Source organism: Blennius ocellaris (assembly GCF_963422515.1).
Source record: "Blennius ocellaris genome assembly, chromosome: 18".
Lineage (NCBI taxonomy): Eukaryota > Metazoa > Chordata > Actinopteri > Blenniiformes > Blenniidae > Blennius > Blennius ocellaris.
Window position 1 is genome coordinate 3,388,891 of NC_137667.1, and position 22,049 is coordinate 3,410,939.

Genomic DNA, 22,049 nt, shown 5'->3' on the forward strand with positions numbered 1-22,049 from the left:
ACACATTACGCATAAATAATGTGCCACAGGATGACCATGACGTTTTGCCCTACCTGTGTACCAATAGGTTGAATTACAGTTAACATATCATTGAAATGGGAAATATATATTTGATTGGTAGCTATAGACGTATGAGGAATTAAAATTTCGAGACCTCTACTGCTTTTTTTCTTTTCTTCTTAAAATAACACCCACCTCTCGCCAGGCCGTCAGAATACAAAGAGCTATAAGTGAGACAAAGTCAGGCCCATATTTCAGCGACACTCGATACTCTCCAACAATTGGAACCATAAAATCATCACAGCCGGAATTGTGAAAACAGCTGAACTTGGCCTGAAAAGCTGAAGTAGATACTTTTCTGTTAAGTATCCAAACAGATCCATCCTCGAACACTTCAAGGACTCTCCTCTCCACTTGAACTTTTCCTTCTTTGTTACCTTCAGCTGGTGTCCGGCTCTCGTGTTCGTGCTGAAACTCCCTTCGGAGATTTGCTCATTGCTTCGTGGCCGGCGTGTCCGTTCCGGAGCAGTTCTTTACGTTAATGGGCACCTCTTCCTGGCCGATGCTTCCGCCTTTCCTACCCTTGTCTCTCCGGACCTGCGATGTCCCGCTGCTGCCCTTCGACGAGACGGTCTGGCCCCTGAACAGCTGGGCCTGCTGCTGGCACAGTCCCACCTTACTGAGGAGGATGAAGACGTCGCCCCTGAAGGCCTTGGTGAAGATGGCGTATAGAAACGGGTTTGCACACGAGTTCAGCGGGTAGAAGAGCACCAGTAGAATCTTGGAGTTGGAGACCGTGATGAGGGGCCGGTCCACCACAGCTGACATTGCGTAGAAGGAAATCGGCGCCATGCACAAGAAGTCTGTGAAGATGAGGACGGCCATGCGTTTGGCGATGTTGGTATCCTTGGAACCGGAGCGGTAGTGGGGGTTGTGTACCGCGCAGTAGATCTTGAAATAACAAGCGCAGATGACGAAAAAGGCCAGTGTGTTGAGAGTCAGCACCGACAGGATGTAGACCTTCGCCACCGTGGACTCGGTGTCCATCGGGAGACAGATGCTGACCTTCTGGTAACTGCTCACGCCGACGAGCGGGAGCAAGGCGAGGATGAGGCAGAAGATCCAGCCGGCCAACATCACTGCCGCCGCGTGGTGCAGACGCAACTTGCGGTCCAGCCTCATGGCAAAGGTGATGGCGTACCACCTCTCCAGGGTGATCACAGTCAGGGTGTAGACAGACAGCTCGCTGGCGAAGACCGTGAAGAACCCGGCGAGCCCGCAGCCGGGACCCGTCTGCCAGTCGATGGCGTGGTTGAAATACTCGGCTCGGGTGTGGATGTCCACGGAGGCGATGAGCAGCAGATAGATTCCCATACACAGGTCGGCGAAGGCCAGGTGGCACATGAGGAAGCGGGAGACGGAGAGCTTGTAGTGGCTGGTGAGCAGCACCAGGAGCACCACCACATTTCCCACGACGGCCAACAGGCTGACGAACCACACGGTCGCCCGCAGGAAGCCAAAACCCATTATGTCCTCGCAGGGGTTGAAGGCGTCGGGCACCGGCGCGCAGGACACCTCCTCCGCTCCCTCGCACACGTAGTCGTAATGACTTTCGAACTCTTGGCTGTTGTCCTCCTGGGGGTTCTTGAGGGTCTCCCCGAAACCCACGTCCTCATCCGGCTGGCCCCAGAAGTAGGCGTGGAAGTGGAGGCTGCCGTGGAGGTCCCCTCTCCTCCCGTCCGGCTGGGACTCTCTGTGATCCCCCTCGTTCGGCTCGTGGTCGGGGGGCGTCTCCACACCGCCGCCGCCCCCCTGGAGAGACGGCATGCGGAGGGGCCCCACAGAGCGCTTCCGATGCTGGTCGTGGGAGGCGGTGAAGTTGCAGAAGAGGTACTCCCAATGGCTGGAAAGCACACAAAGAGGAAGAGGCAATGAAAACATATCTGGCTGCTGTGCTCCTCTGGATATAAGTGTACAATCAAATAATTTACGTTCCCCAGTTTAAGAAAAGTGATGTTTTGAGAGTCATTACGAGTCTGGCTCAGCCCTCTTTCCTACAATAACAGCGGTGAGTGACACTAATTATGGCAGCGCGGCGAGAAGTTATAGGTAAACACGTCAGCCGGCGGACGTTAAATCCCTGCCAAGATCGACTGTGTGAGAAGTGCGGCCGTCCGCTCCCGCCGTGGCGAGGCATCCTAAAAGCTTCCTCTCCACTCCCGACTCCTCCGGGAGCCATCAACAAATAATAGGCCTCGGCGGCTCCGCACCCCCGCTTCTTCTTGAGGTTCTTGAAGCCGCAGCAGTGGCTCGGGTAGGTCAGGTTGGCGATGGCGAGGTGCTTGAAGCTCCCGATGGGCGGCAGCTTCTTGAGGGAGAAGACACTTTGCGCCTTCAGCTCCCAGAGGGAGTCCAGGCCTGTGGTCGGCAGGGAGGTGATCATCGTGTGGGAGACGTCTCTGAGGAACAGACGGGGGAAGTGAGTGAGCTTCAGGAAACACTCAAACACATTGACATCCTTGTTTTTCTTTTTCTTTTTTTTATACACATGGCCTCTGTATTGACGGTGAGTTACTCCTAGCTAATGGGCCTTATAACACCACTTAGCATAAAGACTTCCACAGAACAGATTCCGTGTTCCGGGACTTCCCAGGTGTGTCTTTTCTACCTGGATTTAAAAAACCGAGAGTAACTCCAATGTTGAAATCCAACATTTTCAGAGTTTGTCTCCATTCTGTTACATATCTTCTCCGGAATGTGCATTAAGTTCATTATAATATTAATATTCAAGGTTTTCTTTTCCTTTTTTTTTAACCGAGGAAAGCAAATTCTTGTAAGCAGACATACGGCAACCGTGAGATTGAAAATAGTCAAATCAATGCTCAAACAATTGTATATAACTTGTATGTAATATATAAAGATATGCTCATTTTGTAGTTATATGGTTGAAATTGAAGATTGGTCAGAAGTTTCACGGCACTTTTTTGCTTTTTCGTTTGAGAAATGTTTCGCGTTTAGACAACGTTTTCAAAAAGTTCCACCTTGGGAGCCATTTTCAAAAATGTGCATTTTCAGTGCCTCTTGGACCGCCAAAACGCTATAAAACGTTTGCAGTTTTCACTTGAAAATGTTGTAATAACAATAATAAATCTTATTTGTATCGTGCTTTCCAAGGCACTCACACTTTGAATCAACATATTAGAAAAATCAATAAGCATAAAATGAAGAAAAATCAAAAAAATAAATAGATTTCATTAGATTTGTAGTGTCAGCGAAGCTGATATGTTGCACAGTTAATATCGGTATTTTTTTTTTTTGCACTTCCCTTTCCAATACGTTTATGTTTTATATATGAAAATATCAGACTATTTTTTTAACTGAAATACTCAAAACATATAAAATTCTAAATCATATGTTGGTGGATAATAAGTTTCAAACGCATAATTATGAAGCGCTGAGGTCACAATCTCGATGCGTAATTTTCCAAATGCCCTCTTTCCATCAGTCTGTAAATTACTAACCACTTGACTTTTTAAGTGACCAAACGTCCACATCGGCCAAGAAGTCAGAGCAAAACAGGAGTGAAGTCCTCCATTATTCATATTTAGAGAATTCTCAGCCTCACTAAGACAAACACGTTCGACTGGCTGATTACATCGGGACATTACGTACGTAGTATTCTTCAGGAGGCCAAGCAAAGTCTAAACTTCTCAATTGCTTTTTTTAGTCCCCTAACCCATTAAAACTTTAGCTGCGTGATTAATTTAATTAAGTTAAAAAACAAAAAAAAACTGCGCACACACACACAAGCCATCTCTACTAAAAGCTCGATTGTTCTTTTTCAGCCCCGTTCGCTCGCCCTTCTCCTCCGTCCTCTGCTCTGGTTTCCTCTCGTGGGGCTCATTGTGTGAGGCTGTTAAAAAAAAAAAAAAAATCTTCAGACCCTTCGAGTGTTGGAGTCTGATTTTGTCATTTCCAGATGTTTAGCCCATGACCTCACTCAGGACATGTTACCCAGCGAAGACCTTCACGGGAATCGTATTTACCAAAAAACCGAACTCAACCGACCGCCGCCGCCGCGAAGGGTCGTAGCTTTAGCCATCGTCGAGCGTGAGCCCAAAAAAAAAAAAAAAAGGAATGTCGGAAGTTCCTCCGTCACTTCGCTCGCACATAACGTGTGTCAGGTTTCCTGGTGGAAGACGCAGCTGTGGAGGAATGATTTCTGACTAAACCCTGTCGCGCAGACGTGTGTCGTCAGGTCTGAACATTATGAATGTGGATATTGTGAGAGTCTAGGTCAAAGTTCTAACCGCGGGGATTCTTGCGTATTTAATTAGTTTGTTGGGAGTTTATTTAGACGAGGGGTGTCGGAACACATCTAAGTTTCGCGGGGCCACACACGCGCAACTATTTCATCTCCAATGGGCCGGACTGGTAAAATAGTGTCGTAATAACCGTGAAAATTCAAATTTAAATGCACGGTATAGGTGGTGAAAATGTCTATATTGTCAGAAAACAAAGCAGCTGTGAATTGGTTTTTATATGATTTAGCCTAAAATCTCTTTTCAAGGTACTCTAAAGTCACTTTTCAAGGTACCTGTGAAAAATACAATCATGGTGTATTGTGGGTATTGAAGCTTTCGTCTGATAGTGAATGAGAGAATGTCTTAACTAAAACATTTATCTGTGTAATGATACAAGACTTTATTCCCTCAAATTGAGATTTAATTTCAAGCGTTGCTCACATTTTTTTTCTACCCTTCTGTCTGATCACTTTTATGTCAGACTGACAGCTGCTGTGAATAAAATCACAGCGTAAAAGAATTTGTGCAGAGTAAAGTATAAACTATTCCACTTTCATGAACAATGTGATTTTCTGTCTTCTGTTTGAACAAATGAGTCACTTTCCTTTTAATAAAATGGTCAAAGTATAACTTGTAAGTGGATTATAAAATGATGGAATTGTCAAGCTTGAACAATATAAAAGCGTTTTACTTTAGCTATTAAAAAAAAACTATATAAACAAAACTGATGATAGAAAATTGGCCACTATCAAGAATTAAGTAGACTACAGTTTTTATTAGACATCTTTTCCACTCAGATCTTAACTCAGCTGATGGTCTTTTACCCTTTTAACATGACATAAAAATTTTCGCATTTAAATGGCAATATTTTGAAATCAATGTCCGTTTACACAGAAACACTGTAGTGAGCATGCCAGGCCACTGGTGGGTGCTGTTGCTTGTTTGTTTTAACTTTTTTTTGGAAAAGTTGCGTCTTTAGCAGCTCCTAGCGCTCCATTGTCGGGTGAACGAGACTCTAAAAACACAATGAAAAATTTTCCGTTTTCACTTGAAAACGGAGGGCTTAAGTTGTGCGACAATTTCAAGTAACTTTTTTTTTGAGCGTTGGATGATAATCGTAAATAGCTTGCGACGCCTTCTCCTCGACACATGGTCGGTCTAAACCTTGATATTGGAAGATGATCTTTACTGGTAGAACCTTAAAGACCTGAAAACGGTGGCCGGTACTTACAGGAGCATGGGGCCGCTGACGGTTCCCGCGAAGGCCCTGTCGTCCATCCTGGTTAAATACTCGTTCCTGTGAAGGTCGCTGGACAGGGAAAGGACACATGAGAGTCTCTTCAGCAAACGGTCCCCCATTACCTTTGTAACGAGAGGTGAGTCGTAGGGACGCGACAACAAAAAAGGTCTCGCTTATGCTGTTGGTTCAAATCAACCCATATAAGATACAAGTCCTCAAACGTCTCTAGCCCTCGCTACCTCCCCCCCCCACCCCCTCCCCCATCTGCCCAATCCTTTAAATCTAATAAGGATAATTGAGCAGTGAGGGGTTGTGTTTGTCTTGGTCGATCACTCCTCTCCTCGGAGCCGGCCGGACGCCAACACAAACACACCGTGTGGTTCGACTCGCTAAAGTTACCGACCGGCGGCTTAATTGGGCTCTCATAAAGTGCTGTGTGCCTGCGTGTCGGTGTTGTAAAACAGCGCGGGGGCGTTAAATTAATATCGTTAATACCTCATATCCTGAGCGCGTGGGATTCCGCCGGGCCGCGAGGAAAACATGTCGCAAACGGAGAGGCTCGAGTAACGAAATTGATTTCTGCGAGTCCGGCGTTAGCGCGAGGCTGGAACGCTTAAAGTCGACTTCCCGATACAATTTGTTTTAAAGGAAAATACATGGAGGAGTCCGACTCGCTCAACCAAGCGTTGGGGCTCAGGCTGCGATCCGCCCGCTTTTGTAGTGGTAATTTTGAGGGGTAAGGAAATACACCAGCCCAGATGTCAGGGATGGTTTATCCCAGGCAAAAAAAGATAAATATATATATATAATAGTAATAAGCAATGGACAGCTTGAAAATCGACTGGTTTCAGACAGTTGGTCGGCCGTAATCAAATATTGGAGTCCCTCAGAAAGTTCATCCAGTTGTCAGAGACTCTTGATTATTCGGGGAGAGACAGTGTCTGAGACTTGGATTTTCATGTCAGCGTGTGATTTACTGTTTCCTTTGACACTCAGGAACACACACAGCGGCCCGGCAGGGTCAACACAGCCATCCACAGAGAAAGCTGGTGTTTGTTTTGACTTTTACATTCACGTGGTCGCAAAATATACTTTATTGGGCCACTTGTTGAGGGGGGGGGGGAAACTACCTCTACATATATCCTACGCTAACACAGTAGAGCGTTACTGTAATTTCCATTACTTTTTTTTCAAGCAACAAGTAAAGTGAGGGAGGGAAGAAAAGTTTCAACTTCAGCGAAACTAATAAAACAAGGCAGTGTTTCATTTGATTATATGATGGGATGTGCAGAAGGAATCGAATTAGGCTTGAATTGTCTTTTACTTTAAAGAATATTCAGGTTGTTTGAGGCTTTTGCCTTCTGGGCGTCCGAACATCATCCGAACGCTGCTACCAGAGAGAAAAACCTACGAACAAAAATTAAATGAGATCCGACCTGGTAATAAGTCTAGATTTGAATCGCGGCTCTTTCCAGGGAAAGCTGTCCAAGTCCGACAAGCTCTCTCTCTTTTCTCTTTCCATTCTTTAAACCGGCGGCTTAATCAGCCGCTGGCTTCATAAATATCACACCGACACACGAGAGGCTCGTCGGGCTTCTCGTCTAAAGTCTCTAAAAATAAAAAGGAGTTAACAATTTCCCTTAAAAAAAAAAAAAAAAAAAAAAATACACCCAGACGTTTGGTAGTCATTAAATCACATTCATCAGGCGCAGTTTACCAGGTTGCCGTGACAGAAATACCCACACTTGGTCCAACTTGGTCCCGTTGAAGGCGTGATGTTGTATTTCTCTGAAGCCGTTCGCGTACAGCATGCTGGAACGAGAGACGTGCAATCAGCGAGCTCCAGAAAAACGCCGCCCATTAGAATCTGTTTAGTAGCAAAGCTACCGCACGGAAATATTTTCCATGTGTCGATTCCCTGCTGCATGCAGCGGAGATAAGTGGAACCTACTTATGCCTCATTTCATGGCGAGATTGTGTCTGTCTGTGCAGCCGTGTGCCTTTTTTTTTTTTTTTTTTATTCTCTTTAAAACACCCGACATTTACCTCAGTCCCGCTGCGAGCAGGGGAACCGTGTTCTTCTTTTTTTTTTTTTTTTTTTTTTTTACGAGTCCAGTGGGGTCAATTTGAGGACGTGTTTTGCAGCGTGAAGTCATGTTTTGACGTCTTCAGGCGCCCAACGTGTGTGGTTCCGTTGCAAAAACAACCAAGAGCACCCCCTAGTGGCTCAAAATGAAAACATCTTTAAAAAAAAAAAAAAAAACGCTGGCCTGCAGACGTTCCCACCAGAATCCACACGGGGGAATTAAAAAAAACATTTGAATAGCCAATTTTAATAGTTGATGTACATCTCTAATAAGTTAGCGAAAGACACTCGGGTTTGTTGACATTTTATCGTCACGGAAACGCCCGAAGCAAAAGGTACACTGGATCTCGCCAGATCTCGAGTCGCACTGGCAAAAATGATCAACGATCAATTCCGTGGTTTGAAGACTCTTTCTTTGGATTTTTTTGATCGGGGGAGGGTCAAATGTTCATATTTTTACCGGAGCTAGCGCAACGCCATCTTTCATATCCCAGAAACCCTTGCAGCAGGTTTATGGAAACATCGATTCTGGTGTGATCGACTTAAACTACTGTGGTTTGGAAATGAATGGAAATGACTGGTGACGGTCTCGTTTTGGTTTGTTGGTTTATTCTCTGTGCAGAAGTGATTCCTTTTATGGAAAGTATATCTTAAATATGTTTTTATGGTTGATTGACTTCACGACATTGCCACGTGAACGAAGCCTCCGTCGCAATGCAACGTTACAGCATCGGTCGATTCCGATGATATACGAATACACAGAATCGCCCAAAACATAGGATTCATATCTCACAGTGTCAGCACGTCGCTGGTGATCCCGTTGAATGAGTTGGCCGGGATCTCGGTGATGAAGGGATGATCAACGATCTCCCTGCAAAAGAGCAGAACAGAACAGAGGGATGGGGGGGGGGGGGGGGGGGGGGGGTGAAGTTGGGGCGAAAACAAACACACCCCCTGCTGGAAACCGGCGCCGCGGCAAATCTGCAGTCGATGATTCTATTCTTGGCTCTATTAACGGCCGCGGAGGGAAATTAGTCTTGGGAAGTGGGGGGAAGCCGACTGAGCGTCGACTCGGGAGACATGACCGGACGCAGGCGGGGAGTTCGTAGTGTTTTTTTATATCAATACAGCGCTAATCCGACTTGGAAGCCATGTTTGCCCAACTGCCTTGCATTTCCACGCGGTGCTGGACGACAGGCTTGTTAGACTTTTCGTTCAGAGCGACGGTTTCAAACCTGAGGCCAAAACCTGTTTTTTTCTTTTTCGCAAATTTCGTGAGAGGAGCTGAGATTTTGACGACGGCACCATGAAAGATAGGGTACCGTGGTGCTGGAAAGCTAGCACTAGCTAGCTAGCACTAGCTAGCACTAGCCTCGAAGCCATTATGACTAGAAGAGAAGTTTCTCTGCATTTTCCACCGGAAAGTTGAATTAAAAAATGGCTTCATCTTGAGATCGTAGTCATTTTTGGTAGTGATGAACAAAATTACAACCAAACAATGAAGTAGAATCGAAGAGAACGGGAGGAGTTTCGTGGATCTCGGACAAAGTTTCAATACTATTTCGAATCGTAAAACAATCTGATCTTATCAACTCATTTGCATACAGTCCGTCGTAAGTGACTGATGTCGCAATGCATCCAGAAGTGGTGGAGAAAGAAACGCGGCAACTTACAGTATGAAGTTCATGTCGGTCGAGTGGATGTTGGTGAAATCGGGGAAGAAAGTCAGGCCGGTGTTGAAAAACCCACTGAGGAGCAGAGATGGAAGACGGGGACTTTGTGACACGTCGGTAATAAAAAAAAAAAAGCTGAAATGACTCGGAGCGCCGTTCAGCAGGCCACTCGGGTTCAAGTGTAATTGTGTGTTACATCAAGACGGCAGACAGATAAATAACACTTGTGCAGTCGGCGAGAGATGGCGGCGTGTTTGGGCTTCTGGACAAGAGCTGAAGTGGTGAAGACGTCGTGCCAAAACGACAAGATTCTGGCCCGCTGGACGGAAAAAAAAAAAAAAAAAACCAGCCTCCAGTTGTCCAGCGAAAAGTCAGCCACGAGTATAAGATTGACATTTCAATTCAGCCAAATATGTTTTTCGGGATTTTTTTTTGTGAACCGACACTCTTGTAAGATTAACTTCTCCTTCGCAGTTATTAAAATGTTGTCGAAAATCAAAAGGACCACTTACAGATACTTGAGGTTTGGAAGATGCTTGAAGGCTTCTGAGTCCACGTACGACAGATTTTTGGCGTTCCGGAGCGTTCTGAAAAGCAAAGGAGTCCCAATAAATGAAAGAAAAGTAAGAAAGGGCAGATTTGGGTAGTGAGACATGAAAAATGCATATATTGCACAATGTTAAAAGCGATGCCAGAGAGAAAGGGGGGAAAGTTGGGGTCCGGAAGTGGAGTCCAATTAGTGTTTCATTAGGGTGTTTACTCTGGTGCTCCCTCTGCGGTGCTCAGGAACTCATGTCCTGGCCCGTCTTCACACACCTGGCAAACCTCACTGGAACTCCTCGAGCGGATGTGGTTCATCTGCTCACTGCTGCTGCTGCGGTTTTTTTTTGTTTTTTAAAAAGTAGAGGCTGCGAAACCTGTGAACAGGCAGAGCAGCGAGTCTGAGTTCAGTTTGGCCGCTCGCCCTCCTGACTCCCGTCGCACTGAGAGGAGAATCGGGTTCATAATAACCTTTAAACTGCAAAGTATGTAGTTCTGTCTGTCTGTCTGTCTGTCTATCTATCTATCACCGACCGACCGACACCTACCTACCTACCTACCTACCTATCACCGACTGACCCCTACCTACCTACCTACCTATCACCGACCGACCGACTGACCCCTACCTACCTACCGACCGACCGACCTACCTACCTACCTATCACCGACCGACCGACTGACCCCTACCTACCTACCTACCGACCTACCTACCTATCTATCACCGACCGACCGACCCCTACCTACCTACCTATCTATCACCGACTGACCGACCCCTACCTACCTACCTAACTACCTACCTACCTACCTACCTATCTATCACCGACCGACTGACCCCTACCTACCTACCTACCTATCTATCTATCACCGACCGACCGACCGACCCCAACCTACCTACCTATCACATCTATCCCCGACCAACCGACCCCTACCTACCTACCTACCTACCTACCTATCACATCTATCCCCGACCAACCGACCCCTACCTACCTACCTACCTACCTATCACATCTATCACCGACCGACCCTACCTACCTACCTCAAATTTCAACAGACAGCTCAACATCCAAAGATCTTTTCTTTTCTTCCTTCATAAAAGACGTCTAAACTCTTCAATCGGCACACCCCCCCCCCCCCCCCCCCCCCCCCAAATTCAGTGTTTCACAGCTCCAAATCCTTGATCCACAGCTGCTGTCGGTCTGGAGCGGCCAACAGGAAGCGGAGCATTAATTTGCGTCTGACCCTGAAGGAAACCCGAGCGAGATGCCATTATCTGATGTATGGCGCTGCGCCGCGCCAATCCCAGGCCAGTGGGCCCCCGGAGATTCCAAAACACACCGTCGGAGCACAGATACAGGCCCTCGGCGAGACGGGGGGTTGGAGGGGGGGCCTTGACTTATTGCCCCTGTCTGTGTTTTCATATCTGGAATGTGGCTGCTGATGAGAAAAGACGGAGGGATGATGAAGATGGAAGTGACGGTCAAATGATGCGTCGACTCACGTCGCATTAATTCCAGTAGCGGTTAATCAAAGACACAGTCTCAGATGGCCGGGATTTCTTTTTTTTCTTTCTTTTTTTAAGAGTCAAAGTCAGACAAATTGAGCGCCGCGTTTGGGGCTCGGAAGAAATTATTCACGGGAAGCCTTTGCAGTAATATATGAAGTACTGAGAGGTGTAGAATGTGTATGAGTGTGTGTGTGCTCCACCAAGAGGCTCGGGCCATAAATCTCCATCCCATAATGGAGAATGGAGCGCCTGATGCACCTGATGCTTCCGGATAATCGTCAATTCATTGAAATGAACTGTTTCTTGTCCGACTCGCACTTGGTGAACCCAGGGCCAGCGAGGAATACCCCAGTAATGTGTTTTTGGTTTTTTCCCCCCTCTTTCCCTTCTCTCTCTCTCTCTAATCAATGAATTGCGTTAGTTACTCACATGTGGGTGATTTTCCTCAGGCCGTAGAAGGAGTGCCTCTCCAGCCTCTGCAGCCTCGCGTCCACAGATATATATCTGAAAGACACGGGTAAAGCCTCAACAACAAGCGAGAAATCCATCGGACAAATTACCTTCGAGGTGCAAAGATAATTTCCCTCCGAAGGGCCGAAACACAACACGTGCTAGGAGTGTGTAGGGTGCTAAGAAAACCCCCGTTTCCTGAGTTTTATCAGCCTCGTTTTTTAAAGTCACGGGTAATTTTCCAGGTATGCGCCTCCGCACGGACATCACCCAGTCGTCAGTCACTCTGCCGCCGTTTGTTTTCACTCGGTAACAAGTACGCCCTTCAAAATAAACCGCCAAGCTCAAGCCTGACCCACATTCTGCCGAGTCATGGTTACTGCGATCCGCTTCACGGGTGTTTCGTCGATTTTTTTTTTTTGTTGTTGCTTTGCCTGGACGTCCACCGGCGGCTCCTTCCTCCTCGGACTCGGCGGTCCCGGTGTGTATTTTACCTCCACCTCTGCCGAGACCCTTTAAGAATCACCGAACGCCCAGAAAGGCTCCGCTGGAAGAACCTAACCCGCCTCTAAGAGGCCAAAGGAACCGACATTCCTGCTTGCAGGAACGCATTCGCTCTCCCAGCTGCGATTAGGAAAGGCAGTGGTGATACTGAGCAGAGACCAAAGGGGTGGGGGGGCAAGTTTGAAAGAGAGCAGGTGGACGAACGGACTCTGAAATGTTTTTGAAGATTGATTAATTTAAAAAAGAAATCAATCAGTGAAAAGGATAGATTGGCTCGCACTCACATTCTGGAGATGTTGACCATGCTGGCGAAGGCGTCTCCTGGCAGGGACGGCAGGCGGGTCTCGAAAAGCCATCTGGTTAGAAAACAAGACGATGATTAATTGAAGTTATCGCAAAAAAAGAAAAAAAAACAGTTGTTTCGGACTCGACCGAGGTGTTTCTGAGAGACTTCAGGATTAGTTTCAGGTCCGTTCGTCTTCTTCATGCAGCTGCTGGACGTTGGATCTGATCCCAGCTGACTAATAGACAAAAAGGCTCAGTGCTTCTCATGTCGGCGTCCCACCTGGTGCGTCACTGGGACCACTGCTAATTTCTTGCCTTAATGGTCGGAGATGACTTCATGGAGAGCTTATTGAAAAAAAAAAAAAAAAAACAGTTGGTTGCTCTTCCCTTTTTCTTATTTTACTACTTTTTGGAGATGCGACAACCTCTTTTTTTTTTTTTTTTACTTTTATTGATGTTTTAATCATTTTTGATGACTTGACGCTTTTTGAAAGATCATCAATGTGTGTGACCAGACAACACAGACGACTGTTTACAACTTATCAAGATAAAGAATACTTTCATAAAACATAAACTCCATAAGAGTCTTTTGTTTGTCAGCAATTCAGCAGTTTAATTCAGATTAATGTTCTTATTCACCGAGAAGCTCACATCTTTTTGTTTGATGTCGAGATGTTTTAAGATCTATTTTTTTTGTTCAGGAAATCTTTTCTCAAAATATTAAATCCCAAAAACCACATTTTTAAGTTTTACTTCTACAGAAAAACCACTAAAACGCCCATAGAAACACAGTGCAGGTCTGAAGATGGTGGCCCTTGAGGCCTTTTCTAGGATTCCAGGAAAGACGTGGATCTGAGCTGGCAACCGAAAAGAAAAGAAAAAAACAAAACAAAAACAATGTCTGGGTCCGTTTTTGACTTTGTTTCAGAAAATAAGTGTACCAGCGTGTGCAAATGGTTCCAGAGCCAAAGCTGTAGGTGAGAAAGGAGAACCAGGTGGGAAGAGCTCTGATAATAAAAGGCAGAGTGTGACTTTGACGCAGTTTGTACCTGGTTCAGACAAGGAAAGCAGAGCTTCGGAAGTATCCGAGTAATTCCCCCCCCCCCCCGGTGACATGTGAAAAAGTAAAACGGAAATTGAGATTAGATGCTTCTTGATCCTTAATGATTATGAACCTGAGAGGCGAACAAGGAGATGTTTTGGTTTTATAAAAAAAAACAAAAAACAAATTAAACATGCGAGCGCACGGGTTTGTAACAGAAACATTTTCATTTTTTTTTTAACATAAAACTTATCTGGAGCCACAAAACCTGCTAATTTTCATATCATGGAAACAAAAAACATTTTAAAAAAATTGCTATAGATGCAAAAATAAGGTTTAAAAAAAAAAATGAAATAAAAGTTTGCCTTTTGCGATGCAAAAATAAGGTTAAAAAAAAGTTTGCCTTTTGCTTTTTATCTATTGTGTTTTTCACCAAATAAAATGTATCTGGAGCCACAAAACCTGCAAATTTTCTGAGATAATGGAAACAAAAAACCTCTAAAAAATTTTTGCTATAGATGCAAAAATAAGGTTTAAAAAAAAAAAAGTTTTTAAATTTGCCTTTTGCTTTTTATCTATTTTTTTGTCACCAAATAAAATTTTTCTGGAGCCACAAAACCTGCTAATTATGTGAGATAATGGAAACAAAAAACATCTAAAAAATATTTGCTATAGATGCAAAAACAAGGTTTTTTAAAAAATGTTTTTAAAAAGTTTGCCTTTTGCTTTTTATAAATTTTTTTCAAAAAAAATCTTAATTTCTTTGTTACAACAAGCGTAAGAAAATAAGAGCTTTTACTGCGTTTTTTGCGTCGGTTTACTGAAAACACAAATGTTGATGAGGAACTTTGTAAATGGGGAGGAAACGGAACTTTTTGAAAAGGCCCAGCTTGTTATGACACTATTTTACCGCCCACTCCAGATATAAACCTGGACTTTATGTGAATTAAAATCAATTTGACAGGCTACCTGGAAACATTGATTTTATATTCGTTCAGTGAGAAGAAATGGTGAGACTTTTAGACAATACATTAAAAAAAAAAAAAAGTGGATTGGCCTTTGTGGCAGTATAAAGAGTTAAACATAAAAAAAGCCTCTTCGACCAGTTAACTTGAAGTTTATGGTGTTAATTTGCGTGTTTTAGAGACGAGAGCCTGGAATTCGTCACACGAATGCCGCGAGTGGTCATTTTTTGCCGATTTAGCCAACAAAAGAAAAAAAAACAATAATAATCTGTAAGCCATGTAATTGAAACTTGGGGTGGGGGGGGGGGGAATAGATACTTGCAAGTGAAGCTTGCGTCTTTCTTCTCGTCTCCGGCCTGGCTGCAGATTGTGCGAATCACAACAATTAAAGTACGAAAGGAAAAAGACGAAGATGGCCTCCACATGTGTGTCTTGTCATGTTGTGTCCCTTTGAGGGAGGATGCAGGTTCAGACTTTGTTCCACCATTTTGAAAGAAAAAAGAAAAAAGAGAAGTGACTCAGCCGCCATCCTTCATGTGGGGAACAATAGGCTAATTCAGAGGCTGAGGTAAGGAAGCTGGGTCAGTCCGTCTCAGCACACGGGCGCCCTACGCCCTGCGCACGCTTTGACAGGCTCAAACAAACAGGGCGACACAGAGCAGACCCCCCCCCGACCCCACTACCCCCACTACCCCCCCTACCCTCCCCCAGGACACCTGACACCCAAATAACCAGAGAGGGGAAACACGGGGGTTCCAGTCCTGGAAATTAAGGAAAAGCCTCAGAATTCTTTAAAATGAGGTTTGAACGTCATAAAAACTGTTAAAAAAAAAAAAAAACCTGTCAGGAGTGATAATAGAAAATGATAATAGATCAATTGACCAAAGAGGATGAGCCGGAGTTGGGAATACTGAGATTTTTACCAGAAAATAGTGAATAACACAGATTTATTCATGTGTATTAGCATTAAAAACAACTTTCCATCCATCCATCGAATGCTATATTTATGTTTACGGACAGAATCTGTGGAACTTTTTGAAAATGCTCCGACTCTGTCGTCGTGTAACCCTAACCCCCCCGGGTTGTAAGCGTGCGTTTTCAGCATAAAGGGGAAAATTACAACCTCAATTTGTCGTTTTGGATAGGGAGCTGAGAAAACAAACAGTCGTGGGGAATCGAGTTTGAAGTGGGGAGACGCCACATAATTCACCGCAAAGGCTGAGTGTGTGTGAGTGTGTGTAAGTGTGTGTGTGTGTGTGTGTGAGAGTGTGTGTGTGTTTACGCCTGTATGGCGACTGGAGGAGAGAGAGAGAGAGAGAGACGCTCTCACGCCTCCATTTTCAGTTGAAACGCATCAATTTCAGGTTTTGAAAACAATGTAGTTTCTATGTCGGGCCACTAGTGGCTGCTGTTTCTCTGTTTTTTAACGTCGTCGTGCACGACATTTTACATTTTAAGTACTTAAAAGTGAAATAGATCGACGGTTTTATTTTAATTACGGTTGAAATCCAGCCTGAAGCTGGAAGGAGTCAAACTTTAGATAAAAAATGTGAAGGTTTCACCAGATATATACACAGGAACCGGGGGTGGGGGGGGTGGGGTCCGGTTACACGACGACAGAGTCGGAGCATTTTCAAAAAGTTCCACCTTGGAAGTTGTTTTAAAACAATAAAAAAAAAAAAAAGTTGCGTTTTCAGTGGATCCGACCGCCGTCGTCGTGTGAAACGGATCTGGAATGCAATGAAAGTTGTGCGTTTTCACTTTGTCAGATTTTGTCCATAAACATAAATATGTGGATGGATGGATGGAAGGGTGAATGAATGAATGGGTGGATGGATGGATGGAAGGATGAATGAATGAATGGGTGGATGGATGGATGGAAGGATGAATGAATGAATGAATGAATGGATGGGTGGATGAATGGATGGATGAATGAATAAATGAATGCATGAATGAATGCATGGATGGATGGATGGATGGATGGATAAATGAATGCATGAATGAATGAATAAATGGAGGACCAAAGTTGTTTTTAATGCTAATACACATGAATAAATCTGTGTTATTCACTATTTTCTGGTAAAAATCGAAGTATTCACAACTCCGGCTCATCCTTTTCGACCCCCCCCCCCTACCCCCCCACTTTTTTTTTGGGTCAATTTATCTATTATCACTCCTGACAGGTTTTTACTTTTATTTTTTTTACAGTTTTTATGATGTTCAAACCTCATTTTAAAGAATTCTGAGGCTTTTCCTTAATTTCCAGGACTGGAACCTCCGTGTTTCCCCTCTCTAGATTTCCCTTGAAGTATTTTTTTTCCTTTTTTTCCTCCTCATAATTATTCTCAAATGGAGTGTTTGAAAGAAAAGCGCTGCAAAGGGTAAATATTGTACTTGAATGCAGCGTCCAGACGCGGGCGGGCGTCACGCTACAGCGGCTTTTCGAGCGCGTCTGCGCTTTTCTTTCCCACCTTCTCAGACTCTCGGTGACACATGGAGCAACCCACACACACACACACACACACACACACACACACACACACACACACACACACACACACACACACACACACACGGGACTCCGATCGCCTTAAGTATCCACATATGCACGCTCGCAGGGAAACACGCCGTCTGCTCGCCGTTCACGTTTTACATAGCGAAAAGAACATCCTACACGTTTTCCCGCCACAGGAGGATTTTCACACGGTCTTCGGTTAATGGCGGGATTTAGCGAGGAAACGTATGCCGCGTGTACTTTTTTTTCCTTTAAACAAAAAGTGACTATAAGCCATCTGATAGCTCATATCTCCCGAAACGTTTTAAAAAGAAAGCATTAAAATGAATAGAAAAAGTAATAGTTTTGTAGTAATGGGCTTATTTGGCCCCGCGGCGTCGAGATGAGGAGATAGCGACGACTCGCCTATCTGTCTGCTAAATACGGTTAATGCTTCATTAGGCTTAGCGTAGCGCAAAGGCTGACCGAAGGGAAGAAAATCTGCCAGCCCGGCTTTTTAAACTCGACTAATTACGGATTAATGTTTCATTTGTTTCGCTTGCAAAAAAGAAGAAACAGAAAAAGGAAAGAAAGAAAGAAAAGACGTCGTCTGGCCTCGACTGGGCCCTCGTGTTTTAAGTCACGATAAGCTTCTAAAGGCCACGTGCAGCGCAGATGTTACCGCACAGCTGGGGAATTTTTCCCTTTTTTTTAAAATCTAAAGCTTGAATCCTTCCCAACTTCAGGCGGAAATTAGAATTTCTGACACTTTTTCTCTTCTTTTTTTTGGTATTTTGGACTCATTCATTCATTTATTATTCATTTATTTTATTATTAATTAATATTATATCATTAATTATGATTATTACATTTTTGATTTTAGCTTTTCTATTTTTGATTTGATTTTGTTTTATTTTATTATTGTTATGTTCTGTATGTGTTCACTTTGTGGTGTCGTACTATGAAATAATACGACATGATTGATAAAAAAAAAAGGAAATTTCAACCCTAATAAAAAAAACAACAACAATTTGAGTCGTTCCCAACTTCAGGTGGAAATTGGAACTTTCTGACACTTTTTTTCCTCTTTTTATTTGTTTTTTTGGACTCATTCATTAATTTATTATTCATTTATTTTATTATTAATTAATATTATATCATTAATAATTATTAAAATTGTTATTTTACCTTTTATATTATTTATTTTATTTTATTTTATTTTATTTTATTTTATTTTATTTTATTATGTTCTGTATGTGTTCACTTTGTGGTGTCGTACTATGAAATAATACAACATGATTGATTAAAAAAAAAAAAAAAAAAAGGAAATTTTAACCCTAATAACAAAAAAACAACAAAAAAAACACGTATCTTTATATCAAGTACTTAAAATGTAAAGTGTTTGCTGCGATCAGATGATTTATGGGAGGTCAGCCGGTCCATCACGCCTCACCTGCCTGGAACATCCCGCACAATATGTGATCTATTTCAAGCTTCCATAGCACATTTTCTTTCTTTCTTTTCTTCTTTTTTTTTATTTTATCACGATGGCCTCCAGCCAAGCGTTGGTGAGGAATGTGAGGGAGTGTGAGGGGACGCCGGGGGCACGTGGACGTGTGAATCGAGGCAGTGATTGAGAGATGATTCCATGCGATGGCTGCTATTAGAAGGGACTCGGCGACCGAGGAGTTTTTCCAGGGAAAAACTCTCGGGCAGGGATGAGATTTATCACAACACGCCGAGTCCTTCCTTCTGCCGGCTCACTTTCCGCCTCGTTTGGTGAATCTCACCCGTACGCGCTCGTTTTCCAAGTTAGCCCATCGTTTGTTTGTTTTTGAATTATTCTGCAAGTCGCTCGAGAATAAAAAAAACAATGGAAGGAACAGCCAGAGCCGCCGCTCTGTCGACCCCCCGGGGCTTTGGGCTCAACGTGACGACATGAAGTACAAGTGTGATCATGTTTACCAGGTACTTTACTACTAATCGTTTACTGTTAATTGTTTACTGTTAATCGTTTACTGTTAATCATTTACTGTGTAACATTATTAATACACACAGTATTATTTAGGGGTGATGCAGAGTTTTGATTGACATGGAAGACAAAAGTGTTTTCTCAGCATCTTAGTATAGTATAGTATAGTATAGTATAGTATAGTATAGTATAGTATAGCATATTATAGTATAGTATAGTGTCATGCCATGCTGTGTTGTGTAGCGTAGCATAACTCCATTATATAAAGGTAGCTATGCTATAGTTGCTATAGTAGTAGAGTAGAACATAGTATAGTATATTATATTATAGTATAGTATAGTATGATATAGTAGTATGTATGTATCATGTAGTATCTTATCATAATACTGTGCTTGTATCATAAAAACAAGCACAGTATAGTATAGTATAGCATAATTCCATTATATAAAGGTAGCTATGCTATAGTTCCTATAGTAGTAGAGTAGAACATGGTATAGTATAGTATAGTATAGTATAGTGTCATGCTGTGTCGTGTAGCGTAGCATAACTTCATTATATAAAGGTAGCTATGCTATAGTTCCTATAGTAGTAGAGTAGAACATGGTATAGTATAGTCTAGTCTAGTCTAGTATAGTATAGTATTGTGTAGTGTATTAGAGTAACAGAGTATAACTTTAAAAACAAGCACAGTATAGTATAGTATAGCATAACCATTATATAAAGGAAGCTACGCTATAGTTCCTATACTAGTAGAGTAGAACATAGTATAGTATAGTATAGTATAGTATAGTATTGTGTAGTGTATTAGAGTAACAGAGTATAACATTAAAAACAAGCACAGTATAGTATAGTATAGCATAACTCCATTATATAAAGGTAGCTATGCTATAGTTCCTATAGTAGTAGAGTAGAACATAGTATAGTATAGTATAGTATAGTATTGTGTAGTGTATTAGAGTAACAGAGTATAACATTAAAAACAAGCACAGTATAGTATAGTATAGCATAACTCCATTATATAAAGGTAGCTATGCTATAGTTCCTATAGTAGTAGAGTAGAACATGGTATGGTATAGTATAGTATAGTATAGTATAGTATAGTATAGTATAGTACAGTGCAGTACAGTACAGTTGAGTAAAGTAGAGTAGAACTTAGAAAGGCTGAGCATAGTGCAGTGTGGTATAATACAGTATAGTATAACAGAAAAGAGAAGTACAAGAGCTTATAGTAGAGCATAGTATAGTAGAGTAATGTATAATACAATACATCATGGGCTCTACACCTGCAACATCCCCGGAATATTCCGTCGCTGGGCAGTAGAATAACGTGTCTCCGTCACTCAAGGCAAACAGGGTCGTCTCTGTTGCGTAACTCTCCGGGCAGTTTGTGCAGCTTCCAGAGGCCCCCTGCCACATTTTCTTTCTTTTTTTTTTTTTTTTTTTTTTTACTGAGCCCGATCCTGATTCGTGACATCAGGCAGCCTGCTGGAGGATTGTGATTCTCCAGCGTTGATGCAGATATCAAGCTTCAGCAGGCTGCTGAGTCACTGGTGCACAAAGCATATGGAGCCATAAGGTGTGACTCTATGCAGATGTGCAAAAAAAAAAAAAAACTACCACTGAAGTATGGAAGAGGATTAGGGCCGCTGTGGGGAAAAAAAACCCTGAGTTCTTACTTTCTTTCTCAGAATTCTGACTTTAAACTCAGAATTCTGACATCTAAACTCAGAATTCTGAGTTTAAAGTCATAATTCTGAGTTTAAAAGTCATAATTCTGAGTTTAAAAGTCAGACTTCTGAGTTTAAAGTCAGAATTCTGAGTTTAAAAGTCATAATTCTGAGTTTAAAAGTCGGAATTCTGAGTTTAAAAGTCGGAATTCTGAGATTAAATGTCAGAATTCTGAGTTTAAAGTCAGAATTCTAAGTTTAGATGTCAGAATTCTGAGTTTAAAGTCAGAATTCTGAGTTTAAAGTCAGAATTCTGAATTTAAAGTCAGAACTCAGGGTTTTTTTCCCACAGTGGCCCTCATCCTCTTCCGTACTGAAGGTCTTCTGGACTTTCTCGAGTGTTTCAGCCGTATGGATGCTTTGCATTCCTGGAGCCCGAGCTGCACATCTGATTTCTCACTTCCGTCTCACTCTTTATCTCAGTCTGTCTTTCTTCACCCTCTCATTTTGTCAGATCGTAGGAGAAAGAAAGAACCTGGGGAAATCTGTTATGGCCATAAAAACAAAGGTTTTGGTTTTTTTTATTTTGCTGTATGAAGAAAACATACAATAAATAAGCAGTAAAATTAGAGATTTTTACTGTATGAACTCGTTTTGAATAAAACATCCCTTCATGAAGCATTTAAGTCAGTACAGTAGTAAACTTTGCAGCTTGTAAAGTGCTGCTTTAGAGTTTTGTTTTTTTAATGACTGCCTACATTTCCATTCCAAATCAAGACTATAAGTCACACTGACAACTCCCGTCTGTGCAGCGAGGCTTGTTAGTGATACTATAATGGACATAAAGTGATACCTTAAAACGGGATAAGTACTTAACAACACAGGCAGAGCAACGATCCCCACGGGTGCACTTGGGAAAGAATATTCATGTGACGATAATGATTTTCTTTCTCCCCCCCCCCCCCCCTCCCTCTCTCTTATATCCTCCGGGTTATAAGAGCACTTTGCATTCAAATTGCATGACACCCAACAAAAAAAATAATAATTTTGAGCTGAATCACTTTTACAGATGTGTGTGTATTTATTTATTTATTTATTTTTTTTTTAAAGTGCGCCTACTCACAGCGTCTCCGTGCTCGCCGGGAACCTGGGGAGAATATCAATGTCATAGCAGGAGATGGTGCGCGTCCCCCACTCGGAGCACTCGCACACGGCCGGGCAGGAGTCGTCCTGTACCGCCTGTACAGCCGCCGCGTCGGGCGCCGCCGCGTCGCGGGCGCGCAGGATGAGGAGCGCGAGCAGGGCGCAGCGGATCACCCGCAT

At 43.1% G+C, this 22,049-nt stretch overlaps 1 protein-coding gene across 1 annotated transcript; it reads right to left on the reverse strand.

The window, feature by feature from the left end:
• On the reverse strand, positions 1-22,049 carry tshr (thyroid stimulating hormone receptor; the record flags this gene model as incomplete). Its single annotated transcript, XM_080513984.1, has 10 exons — positions 1-1,903; positions 2,271-2,459; positions 5,536-5,613; positions 7,288-7,356; positions 8,424-8,501; positions 9,304-9,378; positions 9,816-9,890; positions 11,777-11,851; positions 12,586-12,657; positions 21,850-22,049. 10 exons carry the CDS (start codon positions 22,047-22,049, stop codon positions 493-495), a joined length of 2,322 nt encoding a protein of 773 aa, XP_080370110.1. The 3' UTR covers positions 1-492.